The sequence below is a fragment of the Centruroides sculpturatus genome, unplaced genomic scaffold (genome assembly GCF_000671375.1).
Source record: "Centruroides sculpturatus isolate CEXI.00-Female unplaced genomic scaffold, Cexi_2.0 scaffold63, whole genome shotgun sequence".
Lineage (NCBI taxonomy): Eukaryota > Metazoa > Arthropoda > Arachnida > Scorpiones > Buthidae > Centruroides > Centruroides sculpturatus.
In genome coordinates this window covers 890,682-916,515 of record NW_019384640.1, presented here as the reverse complement: position 1 = coordinate 916,515, position 25,834 = coordinate 890,682, and the positions used below count along the sequence as shown (strand labels likewise).

The 25,834-nt window shown below is 23.4% G+C and overlaps 1 protein-coding gene across 1 annotated transcript in view; it reads left to right on the top strand.

Moving 5' to 3' along the window:
• LOC111625990 (dynein heavy chain 7, axonemal-like) overlaps positions 1–25,834 on the top strand; it is a 149,670-nt gene that overhangs the window by 21,620 nt on the left and 102,216 nt on the right. Inside the window, exons 14-24 of the mRNA XM_023369258.1 lie at positions 963–1,103; positions 2,362–2,574; positions 4,888–5,166; positions 5,752–5,982; positions 6,099–6,311; positions 7,372–7,470; positions 7,578–7,712; positions 12,396–12,509; positions 13,915–14,064; positions 21,253–21,280; positions 22,215–22,447. Coding sequence (XP_023225026.1) covers positions 963–1,103; positions 2,362–2,574; positions 4,888–5,166; positions 5,752–5,982; positions 6,099–6,311; positions 7,372–7,470; positions 7,578–7,712; positions 12,396–12,509; positions 13,915–14,064; positions 21,253–21,280; positions 22,215–22,447 — 1,836 coding nt within the window. The remainder of the gene's footprint in view (positions 1–962; positions 1,104–2,361; positions 2,575–4,887; positions 5,167–5,751; positions 5,983–6,098; positions 6,312–7,371; positions 7,471–7,577; positions 7,713–12,395; positions 12,510–13,914; positions 14,065–21,252; positions 21,281–22,214; positions 22,448–25,834) is intronic.

The following is a 25,834-nucleotide window of genomic DNA, read 5'->3' as shown; positions in this document are numbered from 1 at the left end:
ACTATTGTTAAACAAGTTTTTACAAACAGTTCCAATAAAACAAGTTTTTATAGTAAACTTTATGTTTTATTATTATATCTATTCATATTTGTTTATGTTAGTGTAAAATTTTTAATGTGAACAGTGGTTATATATCAATAATCTAAATATCAATAACCAAAAAAATGTATATGAAATTTGCAAATACTGTGAAGTACCATTTATGTTATTTTACATTGATCCTAAAATGTACCTGTTCCTTACAATGGTAAAATATTAATTTATATAGGAGTTTAATGTGTAATTGTTTTTTCTAATGAAAATATACATATCTCAATATTTTTCTCAGTATGTTATCTCAATAGAAAACATACTCCAAATTTCTAGAGTACATTGTTCTATTCTTGTTTCCTTTTCTTCAGATTCCTAGAATTCAATGTAGAATAAAAATAATAATATTTGCGTACAATTCTCTAACCGGAAATAAATATTTTTGGAGAGCTAGTGGAACAAGCTGAAAAATTTGTATATTTCTCTTTTACTAGGCCTATTGGCTACAATCTAAGTGTTAAAGAAAAAAGCAACAATAGCCTAAGTTTACATTATGAAAGAGAAAGTACCATACATATTACATATATTGATTGTGAATACTGTTGACTAAGCTGAGGGGACATAGCCCTTCATAACTATGGCTCTGTTTGCATGTTACTCAAAAGACTTATTTAACTATTATTAGTTATTTAGTCAAATATTTACTTGAAAAATAATAGATGACTTCTTACAAAAATAAAATTTGCAACAAAGCAAAGCAAAATTATGTCAAAGAAACATAATTAATTCTGTTATATATTTTTTATAAGAAATATTATTTGATCACAGAAATATGATTAATAGATATAAATATTAATTCAACAGACATTTTTATTGATTTAAGTAAAGAAATCATTAATTTTTTAGAATCATTTTTCTATACTATTTTACAGGTGATAATTGATGCAATGGAAGCATACTATTTTAATCCACGTGAGCAATGGGTATTGCAATGGGCAGGACAAGCAGTCCTTTGTGTGTCTTTATGTTTTTGGACTGCAGAAGTTCATAATGCTATTAAAACAGGCATTTATGTAAGATTTTTTATAATATCCTCTCCTAATATTATTGAATTTTAAATTTTTATTATTGGAATGGTATATTGATGGTAATGCTGAATTATGTCATTTACAGTGGAACCCCGGTTAACAAACATCGTGGTTAACGACCAAATCGGTTAATGAACTTTTATTTTGCAAAAATTTTGTCTTGGATAATGAACAAAATTTGGTTAACAAACTTAATGGCTTTTTGTGTCAAATTTGTAAGCTTGCCGACTTTTAGGGAAAATCAGTTAATCGTGTGTTGGTGATGGTCTAGGGTCTATTCGTACGTTGGTGGTGGCGGAGGAGACAAATATGACAAGTATTTTACAGTGAAAATTGTTTATTAGAATGGGAAGATGCTTACATATTTGAGGTAGTTGGAAATGGCTTATCTACAGTATTTTCTCTTGGCACTGAGGAGTGGCATATCGCTGGTCCTACGATAGTGCAAGCTGATCAGTCATAGCCCCAGAATGGCGAGATGGGTTCACTTGGTCACAGAAGCAATGGTAGGTGACAGAGCTGCAACGACTGGAGTGGTCTGCGAGACACAACACAAATTTTAGCAGGCACAACTTCAGGCTTAATCCAGATGAAGACGACACAGATTAATCGCCACAGAATTTTTAGGAAAACTGCGTTTTGATCTTGAGATTCGGGGTTTTTATAGTATTTCTTCCTTGAATCTCACCTTACGATTAGTCCTGTGTCCTATTCCTAGCTTCCTGATTGTTTTCTTCTTTGTCTTCAGGTGAAAACCGAAACCAGATCAGGTCATGAGAAAAGTTTGTTCCGAGGCGTTTATTTGACACCTGTTTGTCGACTCTGATCAGAGATTGTTGATAAACCTATAAGCCTTTCGCTCATAATTTAGCCTATTGTTTCTGCTATCTGTCATTTTAGAACTTCAACGATCGTATGTGATGTTTTTATACCCGTCAAATCTTTCCCCTTTTCTGAAAATTTAACCTAGATTGACTGTTTATGAGCACGTTTTCCTATATTTTCATTAAAGAAAACCCATTTTACAAATAAAATTACAAAAATACTGACGGCTAGAATGGATTAATTGTATTTGCATTAATTTCTATGGGAAAAATTGCTTTGGTTAACGAACGGACTCGTAGAACAGATTACGTTCGTTAACCAGGGTTTCACTGTATGTTGTTATCTAATATATATAAAATGAAACTGAAATTATTTCAAATATCTGGGAAAGAAAAAAGCAAGANAAATTTAATTTCAGGCTTTAAAAGACCTTTATGTTAAGTGTAATAAACAAATTGAAAAAATTGTTCATTTAGTAAGAGGCAACCTCTCAAAACAGAACAGGATTACAGTAGGTGCCCTTATTGTATTAGATGTTCATTCCAGAGATGTTGTTGACCTTCTTGTTAAAAAGAAAATTAGTTCTGATAAAGATTTTCAGTGGATTTTTCAACTGAGATATTATTGGAAGGTAAATATTTAAGTATATAAGCTACATTTTTTAATTATGTTTCCTGCTAGTGCATTTTTCATATAGGTGGACTTATCACACTGGACACACTGTCCAGTGTGATAAGTCTGCCAGCATGAAAAGTGCACTAGAAGGAAACATAATAAATCAACTGGCAGAAAGCAATTTGGATAATACATTTTTTTTTAGTTATTTTTTAATAAAGAACTTGAAAATTATTTAAATTATTATTAGTTTGCATAAATTAATAATCTTTTACCAATATAACTTAGGTATTGTCTTTCTAGATTAATTCATTTTTTATGAATTTTATACAAACAGTATTCATTAATATACAAAATTGTAATATTAACACTTTTAAAACAATAGTTTAAATTATAAATAATAGAAATAAAATAGTAATTTATGTCAAAAATGATATTTTGTAATGTTTTATGTATTAATTTTAGAGTAATTTTTTAATATATAATAAATGAAAATTTTTAGCTGATTTTACTATTGATTGAAACTAATAATTTAGTCATCAGTAAAATCAGTTTTTTGTGATATATATCATTTATTTTTCATGTTTATATAATAAAACTAGGTAATTTCATGTTTCAAATGTATATTTATTATTGCAGGCAGTCCCCAACTTAAACATGCATTCTTAATAATATGTAAAAAGGTTAAACAATAGTTGCACGTTACAATATAAGTCTTATTTCCGGAGAGCTAAAAATGAAATGCACAAAATATTTTATTTTGTAAAAGTTTTATTTTTTATACAGGAAATATGTTACAATGCATAAAATATTACTTTAAAGCATTAAAACCTTACATTAATGGGAGAATAGACAGCAAGCTATCCTGCTGGTAGGTGCTATTGGCAGGATGGCTGTGCAAGTAGGATAATCCTACCAGCAGTATACCAATATTCCATAAGCTCTTCCTACTGGTAGGATGGAGAGTAGAATGGATAGTAGGATGGTCTGAGAGAGAATGGGAGAGACAGTGAGTCAAGGTGACTATTGAAAAATTGTGAATTTTTGTATATTATAAATATATAAAAACATATAGGCATCTCTTTGAGAAAGTATTATAAGAAAACCTTTTAGTCTTCTTCAGTTGATATGTCAGACTGTATTTTGTTCCCATTTGTGTACCAGTATACATACAGTAGTTTTCCGCTAATCCAAACATCTGCCTAATCCAAACATGTTTGAGATTGTGGATAGGAAATTTTCTAGCTCACAAAATATATGTTTTTTGTATTTTCTAGTTGAATTTAAATGGTATTAGTGGTACAAAAAAATATAGAATTCCACAACAAAGAAAATTGTATTTTATTTTAGTACTATATTAATACTGTACAAAATTAATAAATCAGTGTTTGACATGGCCTATTAAAACAGCAGATCTGTATAATACTTATACACATAAACAGAAACAAAAGTCATTGATAGTGTTGGATCTATATAAACCAGACCTGTTTTACTGCTTGCTTCTGTATTATTTCAATTATTCGGTTAATCTGAAAATCTGCCAATCCAAACAGGACTTTGTCTGGACTAGCAGGACTCTACTGTACATATAATGAATGGTCTAAGTATAAAAGAATGAACTTTTGTACTGAACTGGATTATAATATGTAATCTGAGTATAAAACACAAATTGTGTTTCTGAAGTCAAAACACTGGCATATTTACTGACATTAGGAATTAGTGTAGCAAGCCATGAATGACAATATGCAAATCAGTTTTGGCCAGATCCTGGTTCACAAAGAACTGGCCAATATCTAACTGGCTTTTTGTTACCTATGATTAATATGGAAGCAAAAAGCACAACATCACTGCACACATTGCCTGGCATCTGCAGAACTGGGAGATTGGAGTTAATGGTTCATGTTTAATTCTGCAATTCCTAGTCACAAAGTTGTGTATTTTGTTGTTGCTTCAAAGCTTGAACTACAAGATGAGATATAGTTCATCCTGATGGTATGTGTCCTTACTATATAATAAAGGGATTAAAATCATCTTACTAAGTGGATGATCTATCCTATCAATACGATGATATCCATTCTATTATTAAACAGAAAATGGACAATAATAATTCATTTATATAAATGATTTTGATTTTACTGAAAGCAGTATACTAAAGCTCAAAATTTTTATTTGTTGGCTGAAATTTTTGGCATACAAAAGGTAGTTTAGAGATATTAAAATATGTATTATGTATGAAAAAACAAGTCAAAATGTTCAGGAATATCTATACTTAGGCTTAAAAGTTTCAATTATTCTTTAATATTACAATTTTGAAAATTGTTATTTCTAGGATCAAACAATGATTACAAGCATGATAAATTGTTCTATGAAATATGGATATGAATATCTTGGAAACACTGGTAGACTTGTAATTACACCATTGACAGATCGCTGTTATCGAACATTATTTTCTGCTCTACATTTACATTTAGGAGGTGCTCCAGAAGGACCTGCTGGCACTGGAAAGACTGAAACAGTTAAAGATTTGGCAAAAGCTATTGCTAAACAGTGTATTGTATTTAATTGTTCTGAAGGATTGGATTACATAGCATTAGGAAAATTTTTTAAGGTAAAAATTATTATTTTACCTTCTTAAAAATATCAGACGTGTCTCTTATATCGAATATTGTATAAGCTCTTCCCAAATATCGATTTGGAACTCTTTTTTGTCGATGCTGAATCGACTTTAAATAAAAATATTTATATGAGTTATGGCAGTGNTATAACAAATATAAAAATGATTTACTAAATTTTTTTAATTAAAAAATTCAAATAGTTTTGTTTTAATTAAACAAACAACTTTGAAAAGGGAAATTATTAAATAAAATGAAAAATATTTGAAATTAATTTATTAATTTTGACAAATAAATTGAATGTATTTACATCAGAACAAATTATTGATTTGTATAATATTTAAGATAATTGACAATATCTTAAAAATTATATATGAGAATATAAAACAACCAATTATAATAAAAAATTTCATTAAAATATTGTCAGTTCCATATTAGACCAAGTTTTACATGTCAGAAGCAGTTCCAGCTGGTGAAAGTTTTTTAAGAAAAATTTGCTATTTTAAAATATTAATATTAATTAAATATATTACAAATATATACACGTTTACTATATTAAAATTATTTTATCATATATTTAGGGATTAGCATGTTGTGGAGCATGGTCCTGTTTTGATGAATTTAATAGAATAGATCTTGAAGTTTTATCAGTTGTTGCTCAACAGATTTTGACAATTCAGAGAGGAATTAATTCTGGAGCAAAGACACTAATGTTTGAAGGAACTCAAATAAAACTTGATTTAACATGTGCAATATTTATTACAATGAATCCTGGATATGCAGGTCGTTTTGACTTACCAGATAATTTAAAAGTTAGTTTATTTTTAAAATTATTTTAATTTTAAACTGAATTTTGAACTACATATATTTTTATTGTGTGGATAATTCTATATTAATTACAATGGTTCAAAATCAAAATTGCTTTCAGGCTTTGTTTCGACCAGTGGCTATGATGGTTCCTGATTATTCTATGATATCAGAAATATATCTCTACTCATATGGATTTGTGAATGCAAGACCATTAGCTATAAAAATAGTAGCAACTTATAGACTTTGTTCTGAACAGTTATCATTTCAACCACATTATGATTATGGTATGAGAGCTATTATATCTGTATTAACAGCTGCAAAAAATTTAAAAGTAAGTATTCAGATAAAACTTTATTTTAGATTTAATAAATACAATGAAAAAGTTTTAAATTAATTATATTAATTAAAACCATTAAAATTGTACTTTCATTTCTGAGTGAAAATTTATAAGTAGTATTATTTAGTAATATATAACATATGCAAACTAATTCATTAAAATTTGAATGTTATGTTAAAAGTTATGTTCAGTATTAAAATTTTGTAATCTTACATAATTTATACAGGTATACCTCGACTTACGTCGTTTTGAGTTACGTCGTTCCCGATTATACGTCGTTTGTCAAAAAAGTATATGGAAAATAAAAATCGAGTTTAAGTCATTTTATTAGACTTTACGTCTGTCCGCCACAAATATTGAAGTCGTAATATCACTAGAAAAGCGTTTAAAGCACATAAAATCAAGTATATACTGTATTTACAGTACCTGCATTCGTAAATTTTGATTACTTTTTTTGTATTATATTAAAAACTAAAATTTAATAAAATTGTTTGTGAGCTTAATAAATAAAATACAGAACCGGGAATGGTAATTTATGGTTTAGCCTAGTGACAAGTAGATTCGGAGACAAGTAAATTCGACTTACGTCGTTTTTCGACTTACGTCGTTTTCCTGGAACCAATTACCGACGTAAGGCGAGGTATACCTGTATTAGCAATCTCTAAACTTTTATATTAGGACCCTTTCAAGGATTTTTCAATCTTTTATTAACCTTCTTTTTTTTTTTGCTAATGTAGTTAATAATAATAATAATAAATAAATCTGAGTCCATATTAATCCACATGCCATTTTTATACACCCACAAATGTCAAAGAGGTATTTTTAAAATACTAATAATGAAATTATTGTTTTTATTTAAATAAAAAAAATTTAGTGATTTAATATAAATTATCCAATTATTTTCATTGATTGAGTTATATACTTGAATCTTCAACTAAGAATATTCTTTCTTAAAATGCTATTTTGTATAAATAAATAAAACATAAAATAACTTTTATCTTTTCACATAATGCATTATTTTTAACAAAATCTGATGATGGTATTTTATTGATAGCAAAAATATCCAGAAGAAAATGAGGATGTCATTATCCTTCAAGCAATAAAAGATGTAAATTTACCCAAATTTTTAAATCAAGATATTCCATTATTTTCAGTAAGTACAGTTTGTAAAATTAATTTATGTTTGTATATTCATATTATAAATATATACAGAAATACATTTAAAAAAGAACAATATATATTCAATAAGTGTTTTTTTAGGGAATTATTTCAGATTTATTTCCACAAATTAAATTGCTGAAAATAGATTACAAAATATTAAATGAAGCTATAACAAAAAATTGTAATTTGAATAATCTTGAAGTAACTGATTTCTTTTTGGAAAAAATTCAACAGGTATTTTAAATTTATGTAAAATTATGTAATTATGTAAAATTTAAAATTTATATTATAACTAGCAGATGAGCTCGGCAATGCACAGGAAAAAATAAAAGCAGCAAAGATTAAGATTATTTAGATTATTTTGTATTTCTAACTTTTTTGTTATATTATATTATAGTATTTGATTTATATTTACAAAGGTTATATTACATAAGGGTTTATCACACCAAGTAACCAATCTAAAACATTTTAAAAATTCTTTAAATTGTGTACAGTAGAGGAATAAAAAATTTTTAAAATGTGTTAGATTGGACACTCAGTAACCCTTATGTAAGATATGTAAGATAACCTTCATAGTTATGTAAATCAAATACTATAATATAACAACCTTAAAATGAAAACCATATAAAAGAGTTTGGTTACTCCAGCCTATCATTGTCATGTTTATCTTAATACACAAATTCAATGGTCAAATAGACAGGAATTGAAAATACATCTGAAATTTTTCAGATATCATAATATTTTCTAATGTTAACTCTAAGAAACTGTACCATTCACAGCCGAATATCAAATAGTAATCTGCCAATGAATCAAATTTCGCAAAAGACAGACCAAATGTTTAAACTTATCACCCTCAAAATATACTTAAAACATATTTTGTGCTCATCGGTAATCTTGAATTATGTAATTTCTATTCAAATGACACCATATTGCTGGTCCAATAGGAAAAAGGGACTGTTGCAGAAAGGAGTTAAAGTAATTTGACCAAAAGTAGTAGTTGACCTCCTCCCAAGAGAGAGGATGATCAACAACTACTAATTAATACCCTGGTCTATTATTAACATGTGAAAAATAATTTGTCTTAGACAGGTTGTGATGGTCCTGCATGTGATCAAAGTTGCTAACCTTTACATCTGAAAGACTTCATATAAAACTTTTTTAAATAAAAAATTCTTGTAAAAATACTAGAATAATTGCTTTTATGTGATAATAAAGTGTTTAAATATTGGCAACAGTTTGTATAAACTGTGTGGGAATTNCATGTGAAAAATAATTTGTCTTAGACAGGTTGTGATGGTCCTGCATGTGATCAAAGTTGCTAACCTTTACATCTGAAAGACTTCATATAAAACTTTTTTAAATAAAAAATTCTTGTAAAAATACTAGAATAATTGCTTTTATATGATAATAAAGTGTTTAAATATTGGCAACAGATTGTATAAACTGTGTGGGAATTATGTTCTCATAAATATTGCATCTATAGAAAAATTATTGGACTGCAATTTGAAAAAAATTGTAGACCTATAAATTCTGACTATCATCCCGTCTGTCTGTTTGTCTGACTGTTCTTCCTTAAACTCAAGAAAGGAGTAAGATAGATAAAAGTCAAGACCAAATATGGAAACTTTTGGGCAGGAGGCCCAGATTATCTATATACAAACTTCTAGTTTGAAATAGAAATAATATTACTTTAATTTAAAATTTTTCCCTAAATGGAATTAGATGTATGACCAACATGACTTTATTGCTAACAGGAAAAGAATGATGAACAGGAGCAAGATCATCACAAAAAGAATTGAAAACATGGTGACAAAAAGTTGTAGCTTAGCATTGTGATGATGTTACAGTAAATAATTGCTCATTAGGATTAGTTTGGTTTATTTGGTTATGGTAATGCAACACGTGAGCAATCTGCCAAGGTGCATTCCAAAAAGACTTTTATGTAAAGCTGGCCCCAGTGTAAGTGTTATGAATGTAAAGAAAACCCAGAAAACTCTACTTGGCCAGTCCATTGACCATGCGCAAATCCACAACTGATTAATGGTGTTTGGTGGTTTTATCCACTTGGTTACTGGAGTATACTTATTGGGCTGCAATTTGAAAAAATTTGTATAGCTATAAATTTCCAGTTGTCCATCTGTCTCTGACCTTCTTTAATCTTGAGAACTGAGTTAGATAGATGAAAGTTGAAACTAGACATGGAAATTGTAAGAGAAAAGAACCAGATTTATCTGTATATGAACTTCTGATTTGTACTGCAAATTATGTTATTTCAATTGAAAAATTTCCCTGAATGGAGTTAGATACATAACCAGCGCGACTCTGTTGCTAACAGGAAAAGTATGATGTACAGGGGCAAAACACTACTACACTCCACGCAAGCAAGTGCAATGTGCTACATGTTACAGTAATGACAAAATGGCACATCTACAGTGCTATATCATTGTTGCATTAATTCAGTGAATATAATATATATTTTTTTAAATTATATTCTTTTTTGTAAGAATTATATTTGGTTAATTATTTTGTTAAATTTTTTGCCAATAGATTATGCTACATGTAAAGCCAGCAATCAAATGTACACAGAAATTAATTGGTATATAAAAATCCAATTGATAATTTTGGATGGAATGTACGACATGATCTAAGCTAGAAGTAATTGAACATAACTGCTGAGTTTTGTAGCAATTGGTCGAATGGCCTAGGAGTGTATAGCAAATAAGCATCCTCATTTATATATATATACTGTAAGGTCTCTTTTTATGCAGATTATTTTTATGTGATTTTGAAGTTGTGCGGTTTGTATTTCATCCAAACATTTCTTGGATAAACATACATATAGGCTTGTTTAGGAAGCCCGCGTATAGACAGTCTCCAAAAATTGTGGAACGCTCAAAGCTCACTCCATTTGTTCCACTGACATATAACGTTTATGGATGTAAAGGACAGCTAGATCTACCTTAATCGCTTTAGTTCCTAGCAATTTTTGATATAAATGTAATTAAACATAAAAAATACTTAAAACTGAAAAAAACGAAAGAAATGCGTTAATTTTGAAGAAAAAGCTTCAAAGTTTAACTTCCTTTGTCTCGCCCTTCTGTGAAATTTAACACCGATGAGTCATTGTTTACACATCTGGATGACCTTGAACACAGCTGGAGTTGGATTTCCCGGGGCATTCTCATAGACGTCGCGGGAGGACAAGGGTTTAAAGTAGGGTGAACACTAGCTGGCCGTATATTTTTAAATATTTTTAAAAAATTTGGAGACTTAAAAAACATTCCAAAAATTCAAAAAAAAATTTCAAAAATGGCCTTAAGGACCGTGTTTTATGTAACGCTATGTAACCTGCCCGAGTTAACTCGGGCGAGGAACTAAAGGGGTTTTAATTAACTCTTCACATCCAGATGTCAGTGATTTGTTTTTAGAGTGAGCTTTTGCAATTCGGGGATTCCCCTTGTACATGATACCATCGACAAGTCGCTATTACATCATTCTGAGTTTCGCATTGAAAGGTATAAACTGTAATTGTTTTGAAATTAAATTTTATATGAATTTCTTTCAGACATTCGAAGTAATTTATTAAGCAGCCTATTTCTTTTAATTTCTGCAAACTTTTTTATGCGGTTTTAAGTTAATTTTAACTCGTTGTTTTGGTTTTATGCGATTTTAGAAAATTACGGAACGTATCCCTACTTTTTCAAGGCAAGTAAAGTCTTTTTTTATGTGAATTTTTTATATGCGCTTTTCTGCAGAACGTATCCACCGCATAAAACGAGACCTTACAGTATATAAATTTTTGATACATAATGTATCAGTTAGGAAAAATATATAAAAAGATTTCTATGTAAATTGTTGGTTATCAAATTAATTAATTGTATAAAAATAGTTTTCCTCTGTTGTCATTATTATTTCCTTGCTCAGTATACTGTATATGTCAGTGTTTCTCAACCTCTAACGAATCATCGCCCCCCTTCAATGTAGTATCACCCCGTTCAATAAAATCGTTACATAGTATCACCCCCTTCACTACAAAATTCCGATGTCGAGGGGCAAGGCTAACGCCAAATTCATACTGCATCGAATAGATTAGTGACTATATAATGTTATTTGTTTAATTATTGTACGATATAACGAATAAAATATCTAATTATTCTTAATATAATGTTTTACTATATTGCCCAGAAAATTGTTTTTTTGCCTCATAAAATATAAATTGTTACTAATCGCCTCCTGAACATGGAAAAACGCCCACATAGGGGCGATATCACTCCCATTGAGAAACACTGGTATATGTAATAATAAAACAGTTTTTATAAACTTTAAATATGTTTTCACTTTTTTTTTTAAATATAAAAGTGAACACACTATTTGTCATCTGGTGCGATAAACAATATGTTGAATTAATTTACATCTAATGCAAATCCATTCATTTTCATTTGAAATAATGTACCAATTTAAAAGATAATATAAATTGTTTCATATTACAGTAGTTTAGTTGTACGTAATTTCCATTTAGTAGCAAAAATATCTCTGTTTTAATATTATATGAACAATATATTATTTAGTTTTATCTTTCTAAAATATTTACTTTAAACATCCAAAATAATTAATTTAATATTAAATATTTTCAAAAATTTATTATTGGAACATTAAAAATAGTTTCTGTCATATCTTGCCAAATGAAACTTTGATTGATCACTTCAGTTTTAATTTAAGCCTGTTTGTTTTAGAAAACTGCATTTTGATAAAACTGATGCAAGAACTTCATCTAATAAAAAATTTCATGATAATTTTTCAAATCGACATCATGATAATTAAAAAAATAATTATATATAATTATCACCTGTTTAAGTATTTCTAAATTATTTTATAAAAATATCTGTCATTTTAATCAGTTATCAAATTATTTTTCAGATTTATGAAATGATGATAGTTAGACATGGTTTTATGATTGTTGGGCATCCTTTTGGAGGAAAGACATCAGCTTATAAAATATTGGCTGCTACATTAAGTGATATCTGTGATAATGTTTGTATATCTAATATTTTGTTTATTAAAATAGTTATATAAAAAATAATTCTAAATTTATGTTTGATTGAAAGATTTGTATTTATAGAATATGTTTGTTTATATTTAAATTTAGTAATGTCTATTTAATTTATATTAAAATTTTCAAAATTTATGAATATACAAAAAACTAAAACATTTATTTTCAAAAATTATTAGATTAAATACTCACATTAATATACAGGGATGGTGCAAAAGTAGGTATACAGTTGTTATTATGGAAAAAACATATAGGGAGAAAATAGGAAGAAAAAAATTTTATTTTTATGTACAAATTAAATCACAAATAAATAAAGAAAACAAACTAATAAAAGATAATAAAAATAATAATAATCAACATTATACATTTATATTTCTCAGATTTTCAACTGTATACCTACTTTTGCACCACCCTGTATAATAGGTATATAGGTAATTGATGCAAAAACCTCTAATTTCTTTAAAAGTATAGTAAACAATAATTTGCTTGTACATCTGATGATCAGTTTGGTTGCTCAAAAGTACTTGAGAGAAACTTGTTATTAAAGTAAACTCCATTAAAGCAGATTCTTACTTATTATTTATGATATATAAATATATTTAAATATTAAGTAATTGAAAAAAAAAATTATTTATTAGCTATTTCTAGCAATTGAAAAGATTAAAATTCCATCAAATAAAACTTATTAGATGTTATGACATTATACTTTAGATCAGTGCCATAATTAGCTTCCGTGTGTCCTGTAGAAGATTTTATTTTTGTCTCCCTGTTTTTTTGGAAAAAATATAAAAAAACAAATACAATAGAAATTAGTTATTTATTTTTCAACTTACTAAAAAACGTTATGAAACGTCCCTATGGTGGTAAAATTTAAAAATAGAAATATAATACTGGTAATTTTTTACACCCTATTTTAGGACCCTTTGCCTGAGTGACTGTTGCACCTGCTTAGTTATTGCATTGCTTCAGATTAAAATTATATTCTAGATATAGATTCTGGAGTGTCAAAATTTAGCTCAGTTTTAATTTTTTAATATTTTATTTTGTCATACAACAAATGTTTGTTTAGTTATATTAATACATATGACACTGCTTTTTTAGCAGCTTTTAAACTTTCCCAAATAATAATCTCAAGTAAAAGTCTGACAATCACAAAACACCCATGTTCAAAGCAAAATTCAAATTTATAATCAGACAAACTAGAAATAATATAATGTCTACAGAGCAGAAAAAGTTGAAAACTAAAACAAAAATGTTCAACACATTCAGCTAATCTGTTGGCTAAATGTGTTAGGACATTGTTTCTAGTTCTTTGTTATATTCTTTGTCAATATTCACAATGTATTATCATCAGTTTAAAATATATAATTGTAATTTTTATTTTAGAATTTGTTGGACGAACATCATGTACAGTACAGAATAATTAATCCAAAATCTATTACGATTGAACAGTTATATGGTAGTTTTGATACTCTTTCTCATGAGTGGAATGATGGTGTTTTAGCCAAGAGTTATCGTGAATTTGCTAAAGCTGAAGTAAGAAGCATATTTTTAGTTTTAAAATTATTTTATTCAGAAAAAAATAACTTAATTTATAAATTTCATTGAAGTATAAAACCTCAAATTAAAATTTATATATTTTTAAGTTGCACATTAACCCCAATTGTGGAGACAATGTTTAGAAGCTGACAATGGTTTAGAGATAATCCAGACTGTAGTTCAGAAAAATTTCATTTCTGTGGCAAATAAGAAACATTTGCCACAGTTTAGAAGTGATTAGAAACCAGTTATTTGACCTACTATCCAGACTCAATAGCAGATTTAGACAGTGTTTTAATTTGAGTGAGTTGCCATATTGCCATATTATTTTATTGCCATATTGATTTATTCATCATAAAGTTTAGATAAAAATAGATATCATTTATTTAAAAAATATTGTAAACAGGATGGGATGAATTAACAAAATTATTAATTGACAATTACAAAGAGTGAGAGTAATATGAGATTGAGTAATCCTTTAAAAATCTATTCTCAAGATGAATTCTGAATTCAGTGTAAATTTTTCTAAACCTGGAATTGTTCATATTTTAAATCATTGATGATGAAATAAAACATGTAAATGGAAGAGGATTCCCATTAACTGCTGAACGGCAGTTGTTGTTATAGAATAATTTTACAGATAATGGACAGATGACAGTGTGAATATAAAGGTCAATTACTAAGTATTAAACCCAATCAACGTTCAAATCAAAATGAGTCTATAATTTTGAAAATGTAACAATAAATATAAAACTTTTTTAACTTATTTATTCGACAGATACTGAAGTTTTTATTTCAAAATAGCTTTGATGTGCAGAATTATGAGAATATCTAAAGAGAATATATTTGAAACTACAATGTTAATTATAAATTTATAAATTTAACAATGTTAATTATAAATTTATAAATTTAACAATGTTAATTATAAATTTATAAATTTAACAATGTTAATTATAAATTTATAAATTTAACAATGTTAATTATAAATTTATAAATTTAACAATGTTAATTATAAATTTATAAATTTAACAATGTTAATTATAAATTTATAAATTTAACAATGTTAATTATAAATTTATAAATTTAACAATGTTAATTATAAATTTATAAATTTAACAATGTTAATTATAAATTTATAAATTTAACAATGTTAATTATAAATTTATAAATTTAACAATGTTAATTATAAATTTATAAATTTAACAATGTTAATTATAAATTTATAAATTTAACAATGTTAATTATAAATTTATAAATTTAACAATGTTAATTATAAATTTATAAATTTAACAATGTTAATTATAAATTTATAAATTTAACAATGTTAATTATAAATTTATAAATTTAACAATGTTAATTATAAATTTATAAATTTAACAATGTTAATTATAAATTTATAAATTTAACAATGTTAATTATAAATTTATAAATTTAACAATGTTAATTATAAATTTATAAATTTAACAATGTTAATTATAAATTTATAAATTTAACAATGTTAATTATAAATTTATAAATTTAACAATGTTAATTATAAATTTATAAATTTAACAATGTTAATTATAAATTTATAAATTTAACAATGTTAATTATAAATTTATAAATTTAACAATGTTAATTATAAATTTATAAATTTAACAATGTTAATTATAAATTTATAAATTTAACAATGTTAATTATAAATTTATAAATTTAACAATGTTAATTATAAATTTATAAATTTAACAATGTTAATTATAAATTTATAAATTTAACAATGTTAATTATAAATTTATAAATTTAACAATGTTAATTATAAATTTATAAATTTAACAATGTTAATTATAAATTTATAAATTTAACAATGTTAATTATAAATTTATAAATTTAACAATGTTAATTATAAATTTATAAATTTAACAATGTTAATTATAAATTTATAAATTTAACAATGTTAATTATAAATTTATAAATTTAACAATGTTAATTATAAATTTATAAATTTAACAATGTTAATTATAAATTTATAAATTTAACAATGTTAATTATAAATTTATAAATTTAACAATGTTAATTATAAATTTATAAATTTAACAATGTTAATTATAAATTTATAAATTTAACAATGTTAATTATAAATTTATAAATTTAACAATGTTAATTATAAATTTATAAATTTAACAATGTTAATTATAAATTTATAAATTTAACAATGTTAATTATAAATTTATAAATTTAACAATGTTAATTATAAATTTATAAATTTAACAATGTTAATTATAAATTTATAAATTTAACAATGTTAATTATAAATTTATAAATTTAACAATGTTAATTATAAATTTATAAATTTAACAATGTTAATTATAAATTTATAAATTTAACAATGTTAATTATAAATTTATAAATTTAACAATGTTAATTATAAATTTATAAATTTAACAATGTTAATTATAAATTTATAAATTTAACAATGTTAATTATAAATTTATAAATTTAACAATGTTAATTATAAATTTATAAATTTAACAATGTTAATTATAAATTTATAAATTTAACAATGTTAATTATAAATTTATAAATTTAACAATGTTAATTATAAATTTATAAATTTAACAATGTTAATTATAAATTTATAAATTTAACAATGTTAATTATAAATTTATAAATTTAACAATGTTAATTATAAATTTATAAATTTAACAATGTTAATTATAAATTTATAAATTTAACAATGTTAATTATAAATTTATAAATTTAACAATGTTAATTATAAATTTATAAATTTAACAATGTTAATTATAAATTTATAAATTTAACAATGTTAATTATAAATTTATAAATTTAACAATGTTAATTATAAATTTATAAATTTAACAATGTTAATTATAAATTTATAAATTTAACAATGTTAATTATAAATTTATAAATTTAACAATGTTAATTATAAATTTATAAATTTAACAATGTTAATTATAAATTTATAAATTTAACAATGTTAATTATAAATTTATAAATTTAACAATGTTAATTATAAATTTATAAATTTAACAATGTTAATTATAAATTTATAAATTTAACAATGTTAATTATAAATTTATAAATTTAACAATGTTAATTATAAATTTATAAATTTAACAATGTTAATTATAAATTTATAAATTTAACAATGTTAATTATAAATTTATAAATTTAACAATGTTAATTATAAATTTATAAATTTAACAATGTTAATTATAAATTTATAAATTTAACAATGTTAATTATAAATTTATAAATTTAACAATGTTAATTATAAATTTATAAATTTAACAATGTTAATTATAAATTTATAAATTTAACAATGTTAATTATAAATTTATAAATTTAACAATGTTAATTATAAATTTATAAATTTAACAATGTTAATTATAAATTTATAAATTTAACAATGTTAATTATAAATTTATAAATTTAACAATGTTAATTATAAATTTATAAATTTAACAATGTTAATTATAAATTTATAAATTTAACAATGTTAATTATAAATTTATAAATTTAACAATGTTAATTATAAATTTATAAATTTAACAATGTTAATTATAAATTTATAAATTTAACAATGTTAATTATAAATTTATAAATTTAACAATGTTAATTATAAATTTATAAATTTAACAATGTTAATTATAAATTTATAAATTTAACAATGTTAATTATAAATTTATAAATTTAACAATGTTAATTATAAATTTATAAATTTAACAATGTTAATTATAAATTTATAAATTTAACAATGTTAATTATAAATTTATAAATTTAACAATGTTAATTATAAATTTATAAATTTAACAATGTTAATTATAAATTTATAAATTTAACAATGTTAATTATAAATTTATAAATTTAACAATGTTAATTATAAATTTATAAATTTAACAATGTTAATTATAAATTTATAAATTTAACAATGTTAATTATAAATTTATAAATTTAACAATGTTAATTATAAATTTATAAATTTAACAATGTTAATTATAAATTTATAAATTTAACAATGTTAATTATAAATTTATAAATTTAACAATGTTAATTATAAATTTATAAATTTAACAATGTTAATTATAAATTTATAAATTTAACAATGTTAATTATAAATTTATAAATTTAACAATGTTAATTATAAATTTATAAATTTAACAATGTTAATTATAAATTTATAAATTTAACAATGTTAATTATAAATTTATAAATTTAACAATGTTAATTATAAATTTATAAATTTAACAATGTTAATTATAAATTTATAAATTTAACAATGTTAATTATAAATTTATAAATTTAACAATGTTAATTATAAATTTATAAATTTAACAATGTTAATTATAAATTTATAAATTTAACAATGTTAATTATAAATTTATAAATTTAACAATGTTAATTATAAATTTATAAATTTAACAATGTTAATTATAAATTTATAAATTTAACAATGTTAATTATAAATTTATAAATTTAACAATGTTAATTATAAATTTATAAATTTAACAATGTTAATTATAAATTTATAAATTTAACAATGTTAATTATAAATTTATAAATTTAACAATGTTAATTATAAATTTATAAATTTAACAATGTTAATTATAAATTTATAAATTTAACAATGTTAATTATAAATTTATAAATTTAACAATGTTAATTATAAATTTATAAATTTAACAATGTTAATTATAAATTTATAAATTTAACAATGTTAATTATAAATTTATAAATTTAACAATGTTAATTATAAATTTATAAATTTAACAATGTTAATTATAAATTTATAAATTTAACAATGTTAATTATAAATTTATAAATTTAACAATGTTAATTATAAATTTATAAATTTAACAATGTTAATTATAAATTTATAAATTTAACAATGTTAATTATAAATTTATAAATTTAACAATGTTAATTATAAATTTATAAATTTAACAATGTTAATTATAAATTTATAAATTTAACAATGTTAATTATAAATTTATAAATTTAACAATGTTAATTATAAATTTATAAATTTAACAATGTTAATTATAAATTTATAAATTTAACAATGTTAATTATAAATTTATAAATTTAACAATGTTAATTATAAATTTATAAATTTAACAATGTTAATTATAAATTTATAAATTTAACAATGTTAATTATAAATTTATAAATTTAACAATGTTAATTATAAATTTATAAATTTAACAATGTTAATTATAAATTTATAAATTTAACAATGTTAATTATAAATTTATAAATTTAACAATGTTAATTATAAATTTATAAATTTAACAATGTTAATTATAAATTTATAAATTTAACAATGTTAATTATAAATTTATAAATTTAACAATGTTAATTATAAATTTATAAATTTAACAATGTTAATTATAAATTTATAAATTTAACAATGTTAATTATAAATTTATAAATTTAACAATGTTAATTATAAATTTATAAATTTAACAATGTTAATTATAAATTTATAAATTTAACAATGTTAATTATAAATTTATAAATTTAACAATGTTAATTATAAATTTATAAATTTAACAATGTTAATTATAAATTTATAAATTTAACAATGTTAATTATAAATTTATAAATTTAACAATGTTAATTATAAATTTATAAATTTAACAATGTTAATTATAAATTTATAAATTTAACAATGTTAATTATAAATTTATAAATTTAACAATGTTAATTATAAATTTATAAATTTAACAATGTTAATTATAAATTTATAAATTTAACAATGTTAATTATAAATTTATAAATTTAACAATGTTAATTATAAATTTATAAATTTAACAATGTTAATTATAAATTTATAAATTTAACAATGTTAATTATAAATTTATAAATTTAACAATGTTAATTATAAATTTATAAATTTAACAATGTTAATTATAAATTTATAAATTTAACAATGTTAATTATAAATTTATAAATTTAACAATGTTAATTATAAATTTATAAATTTAACAATGTTAATTATAAATTTATAAATTTAACAATGTTAATTATAAATTTATAAATTTAACAATGTTAATTATAAATTTATAAATTTAACAATGTTAATTATAAATTTATAAATTTAACAATGTTAATTATAAATTTATAAATTTAACAATGTTAATTATAAATTTATAAATTTAACAATGTTAATTATAAATTTATAAATTTAACAATGTTAATTATAAATTTATAAATTTAACAATGTTAATTATAAATTTATAAATTTAACAATGTTAATTATAAATTTATAAATTTAACAATGTTAATTATAAATTTATAAATTTAACAATGTTAATTATAAATTTATAAATTTAACAATGTTAATTATAAATTTATAAATTTAACAATGTTAATTATAAATTTATAAATTTAACAATGTTAATTATAAATTTATAAATTTAACAATGTTAATTATAAATTTATAAATTTAACAATGTTAATTATAAATTTATAAATTTAACAATGTTAATTATAAATTTATAAATTTAACAATGTTAATTATAAATTTATAAATTTAACAATGTTAATTATAAATTTATAAATTTAACAATGTTAATTATAAATTTATAAATTTAACAATGTTAATTATAAATTTATAAATTTAACAATGTTAATTATAAATTTATAAATTTAACAATGTTAATTATAAATTTATAAATTTAACAATGTTNATTTGAGAAAGTTAAAGAGAACAAACAATAATTAATTTTGATCATTTACTATTCAAAAAAATAATAAACAGCTGATTTTAAATATAAGTAAGTAGCTATAGGCACATTAAGAAAGTTGCACACAAATGGTGTTTTTAAACTTAATTTGATTTAGACTAAGACTAAAATCATGTAAATATGTTAGCTATCTAGTGATATTATCTTTATTTCAATTTACACAATTAATATCTAAGTAATTAAATTCTTGATTTTAATTGTGTAAATTGACAATATGAAAGGAAGTGTGTACTATCAGAAAGAATTTGAAAGAAAGTGTCAGTAGGACACTTTCATCCTGTATTTTCAATTGACAAGAAGACTGTCCTCTTGTCAATTGAGCTTTAGCATCTGTATAACAATATCAGCAGTATTGAAATTTTATCTTGAATAACAGATCTTGTAAACTTCCTTTCTGATCTATGCATTTGGACTTTGTATTCTAAAAAATTAATAGAATCCTAAACATCATAATGGAAGTAAAAGTAACTAAAACTTCAAGTATGAATTCACTAATATAAAATTACATTAACACTAATAAATTTTATTTTATTTTATACTATAACTTATATCATCTAGCATTGGATATTGCAAAAGTCAATATATTAAGTTAATGTATAAAGAACTATTCTGCTGGAAATTCTGAAAAAATATATATTTTCATACAAGTTTGTTGGTAGAATGAGACTCTCTGATCTTTTGTCATATTTTATTATATAACATTAAGACTAACTTGACTATATAAACTACGGTACACTACAGGATGAGACGAACACACATCTACATGTTGGTAGTCGTACATGAAAAGGTTGATTTGACTAGTTTTTTTGTTTCCCTTTGTGTTTTTGGGGTTTTACACGGTGTTGCCACTTCAAATTCTGCATGTAACATATTTATTTTCTTTCCACTAACAATCCCCCTCTCAAAGGGATTCTATCTATTCTTGATGATTTCTTCACTACTTATGTTGTTGTGGTGGATCAAAAAAAGGTTCAGTTTCCTGGGGTTTTGTAAGGATGTCATCTGTGTCTCTTTTAGTATATACATACTCTATTTGTATCATTTCATCTGTAACTTTCTCTTGAATGAAGTGGTATTTCACAGCTATGTGCTTGGTTTTATTATTTGACCTATTGCTGCTTGATTGTCGCAATTAATGATTGTAGGTTCTTTCAATGATTTGTGTTCAAGTTAACCGAGCATCTCTTTTATTTAACCTATATCCCTCACACATGTTGACATATGTATTCAGCTTCCATTGTACTCAGAGCTGTTACCAACTGTTTAGTACTTCTTCAGACCTCAGGTCCCCCTGCCATGAATATATATAATAAGACTCTTTTCATGGAATATATAGTTTCAACTTGCTTTAAAACAGTATTCTATTTTTAAAAATTTAGAAAATTATAGAATTATAAGTACATTTATTAATAATGTATTTCTTAAAGAATTCAACAATACTTGGACAATGGAGTCTTTGGAAGAATGAGGTTTCAAAAATAGAAATCACACCTACTTCAAATATTAATGAATTTATTATTCCAACTATTGATACTGTACGCTATTCATATTTATCATCATTATTAATATACCAGCAAATACCAATGTTATTAGTTGGACCAACTGGAACTGGGAAAACATTATATTTAACAGTAAGTGCACATTTTNAAATTATTAAAGTAATATTTTTTATTCATTGTATTAATAAATATTGATGATTTATTAAAGCCACTATTACAATTTTTTTAAATTCCTAATTTGTTTATAAACAATTTGTCAAAAATAAAATAGCTATATTATAACTATATCATGATATATACAGTCAAACACCTCAGGTTTTGAATGCCTCTCTTTTCAAACAATTTGGCCTATGAACAAAATTTTGAATGCCATATTTGCCCTGGTTGCCATACAATAACTTGATTGCCAAACAAGTTACTTAGCAAGAACCAGCCACAGATTAGAGAGAGACAAACAGTCTTTTTCTTTTATAAAACTCTCTTCCTGGTTGTCAGTCAGTCAAATTACAATGTTATTATTTTATTTTACTTGTACCTGAAAGTTTTCTTTAATATTTATTAACAATTAGTTTTGTTAGATCTTATTAATTTTATTTTTTAGTCACAGTTTAACCAGTGTGCCAGATTTCTGGCATGCAGGTCTGGTTATATACGGCATGCCAGTCAATTTGTGAAAATATGGTAATTAAATGATAGTCATTTCAGAATATTTAATTTCTAAAAATAAGCATAAAATTAAACTTTGATGTTAGATTAATAACTTTTAAAATTAATCACTTATTAAATTAGGCATTGAGATGTATTAATGAATGTAAAATATCATTGAAAATTATAGATATAACTATATGAATAGATAAATAAAAACAAATCTCTAAACCTCTTGACAATAAAGTTCCAAATATACTGATTAGATATAATACAAGAAGAATTAAATAAATTGAATAGTTGCTTTTCAAAAGATACATTTTATTCATTTATCACATGTATCTATAAGCGTATGTATAATTGAATCTTTCAAAATTTTGTTAGAACCATAGTAAGTCAAATAACTTTTTTCAATACTGTACATACATTATTTATTCAAATAATATTGAAGGATTGATACCATAAATACTTGATTATAAATTTTATTTTAAAATTATCTCAGGTATCAAGATGTGGAATGATATATATGCAACCATCAAGTTTAGGATGGGAACCTATATTTAAATCTTGGTTAAGAGCTCTTCCTGATATTGTTACAGAAAATAGCAAAATGAGATTAATGAGTTTATTCAACTACTTTTGCCCACCATTATTACATGTTGTGCATAAACTTCAAACATTAGTAAGTAAAGTTAGAGATTTAAATTTATTACTTTTGCAAAAAGTTATAATTTTTTTTCTATAATAATTTTTAAACAGTAAGAAAGATATATCTGACAAAATCTCAAAAATCATTTTTGTATTTCACTGAACTTTTATAAATACAAAAGTATCAAAATACTTTATTGGTGTTAGCTACTTGAGCTCTTTGTTTTAATAGTACTTTCCATGATATTGTAAAATATTATACTTATATCAATTCTCTTTTTCTTTCTTGCTCATTTAATGAAAAAAAAGTAAATAGTATTAGAGTGATGTTAGAAACTTTCTATACAGTGGGTGATCAGTTAATGAACAGTTTGGACAGCAAACAAATTGTATAATGAACACTTTTGTGAAAATTTTTATGTTCAGACTCTTAGCTATGAAAGATATATCAAGAACTCTTAAGCAGCTAAAGGAGTAATGTAAATCACATCTGAGAAATAAAGAGCATTTTAGAGCTCATAATGGAACCTGAAACTGATGTGACAACAGAAGAATACCAAGAAACTCAGCAAGATGTGTTTTCTTTTGAAAAAGAAGATGAAAGAGGACCGATGCTGATATCTGCTATTAAAGATCTTTTGAAGAAGTGGGAGGATGTCAGAACAATGGTCATCCAAACCAGAATGAGGTTAATAGGCTTGGAGATCTCTATAATTACAATGCTATTAATTACTTCCGAAAAATTCTGAAGAAAAGAGAAAAGCAATCGACATTGGACAGATTCTTTAACCTCCACAAATGGAAAAAACATGACTAATAAAAATTTGTAATTTGTAATTTGTAAAAGAGGGTGAGAGAGCTGTCGGGCCTTGGGAGACTCCATACCGCCTGACTAATAAAAATGCAAGACTGTGAATATATGTATTTTTATTATTACATATAAATAAGCATAGTAAGAAAGTATATATTTTTTATTTTTTGGAGTCTCCAGAATGAATTAATCAAATTTGCATAAAAACCTATGGTAAATTGATAATTGGTTAACGAACAATTCAGATATCAAACAAAGTCTTGGAACAGATTATGTTCATTAATTAACAAGGAGTGATTTCCAAGTGGTGGAGAGCAAGTTGGCATCTCTGCTATTGATACAATTTTCTTTGAGGGAATTCACAAAGATTTCTAGTGTTTCTATTGTTCTAAGTTTATAACTATCGAGTATTGGAATTAAACTCTTAGACTCTTCTCAGTTGGCTGTTACATTCGGCTCGCTTGCAAATTGTGCTAGGGTGGTATTAAACTTATTATTGTGTGTATTGTATTTATGCTCAACTATCCTTTTTGAAAGTGATCTGTTGGTTGAGCCTATGTATATTAAATTTTTAATCAGATTAAATCTGTTGTCCTCTAGTGGAACCGAGTATATTCCAGGTTTTCTGGCTTCACTGCATTAGCCAGAAGTTTATATATCAAAGGGTTGCATTTGTACATAAGATCAGCTTTGACCTTCTTGGCAATGATTTTATATGCTTGAATCATTCTAGGGTCAAAATCAACCACAATGCATTTTATTTGCTTTTTAAGAGGTCTGGGATTTATCCTTTCTGTTTCTAAGCACCTATGTATCATGTGAGCTAGACTATCTATAAGTTTACTGTTGTAATCATGGGCTATGGCAATGTGTTTAATGCATTCTATTTCTAGCAGCACATCCTTGATGTTAGAGCAATGGGTAAAGGCTCTTCTGATAAGAGCCCTGTCGCAGCTATTTTATAAGTAAATGGGTCATTAGATGCTGAGGAAATGAGGAAAGATTGTAGATGGGCTTATGGTATACATTATGGTATACAACCATATTATAGGTATATTTGGAGGTTGAGGAAGTGTGCCATCTTATCATCATGTTGATCTAACTTTAACTTAAGCCGAAACAGGTTGAAATTGACAGCCTGCAGAACACTGTCTATATCTGGCTTAAATCTCCAAATAATAAGAATATCATCAACATAACATGTGTGTAATATGATTTCAAGAATATGATTTCTTGAAGTTTTCAAGGATTTGGCTATCCAATTTTCTAACTACTAATTCTCAGAGGTCTCCAGAAAGAGGGCTACCCATTGGAACTCCTCTTTTTTGAAGATAGATTTGCTGGTTGAAGGTAAAAAATGAGGTGTAGCACATAAGATGATGGACTAGCTCTAAAATATGCTTGTGGTGTTTGGG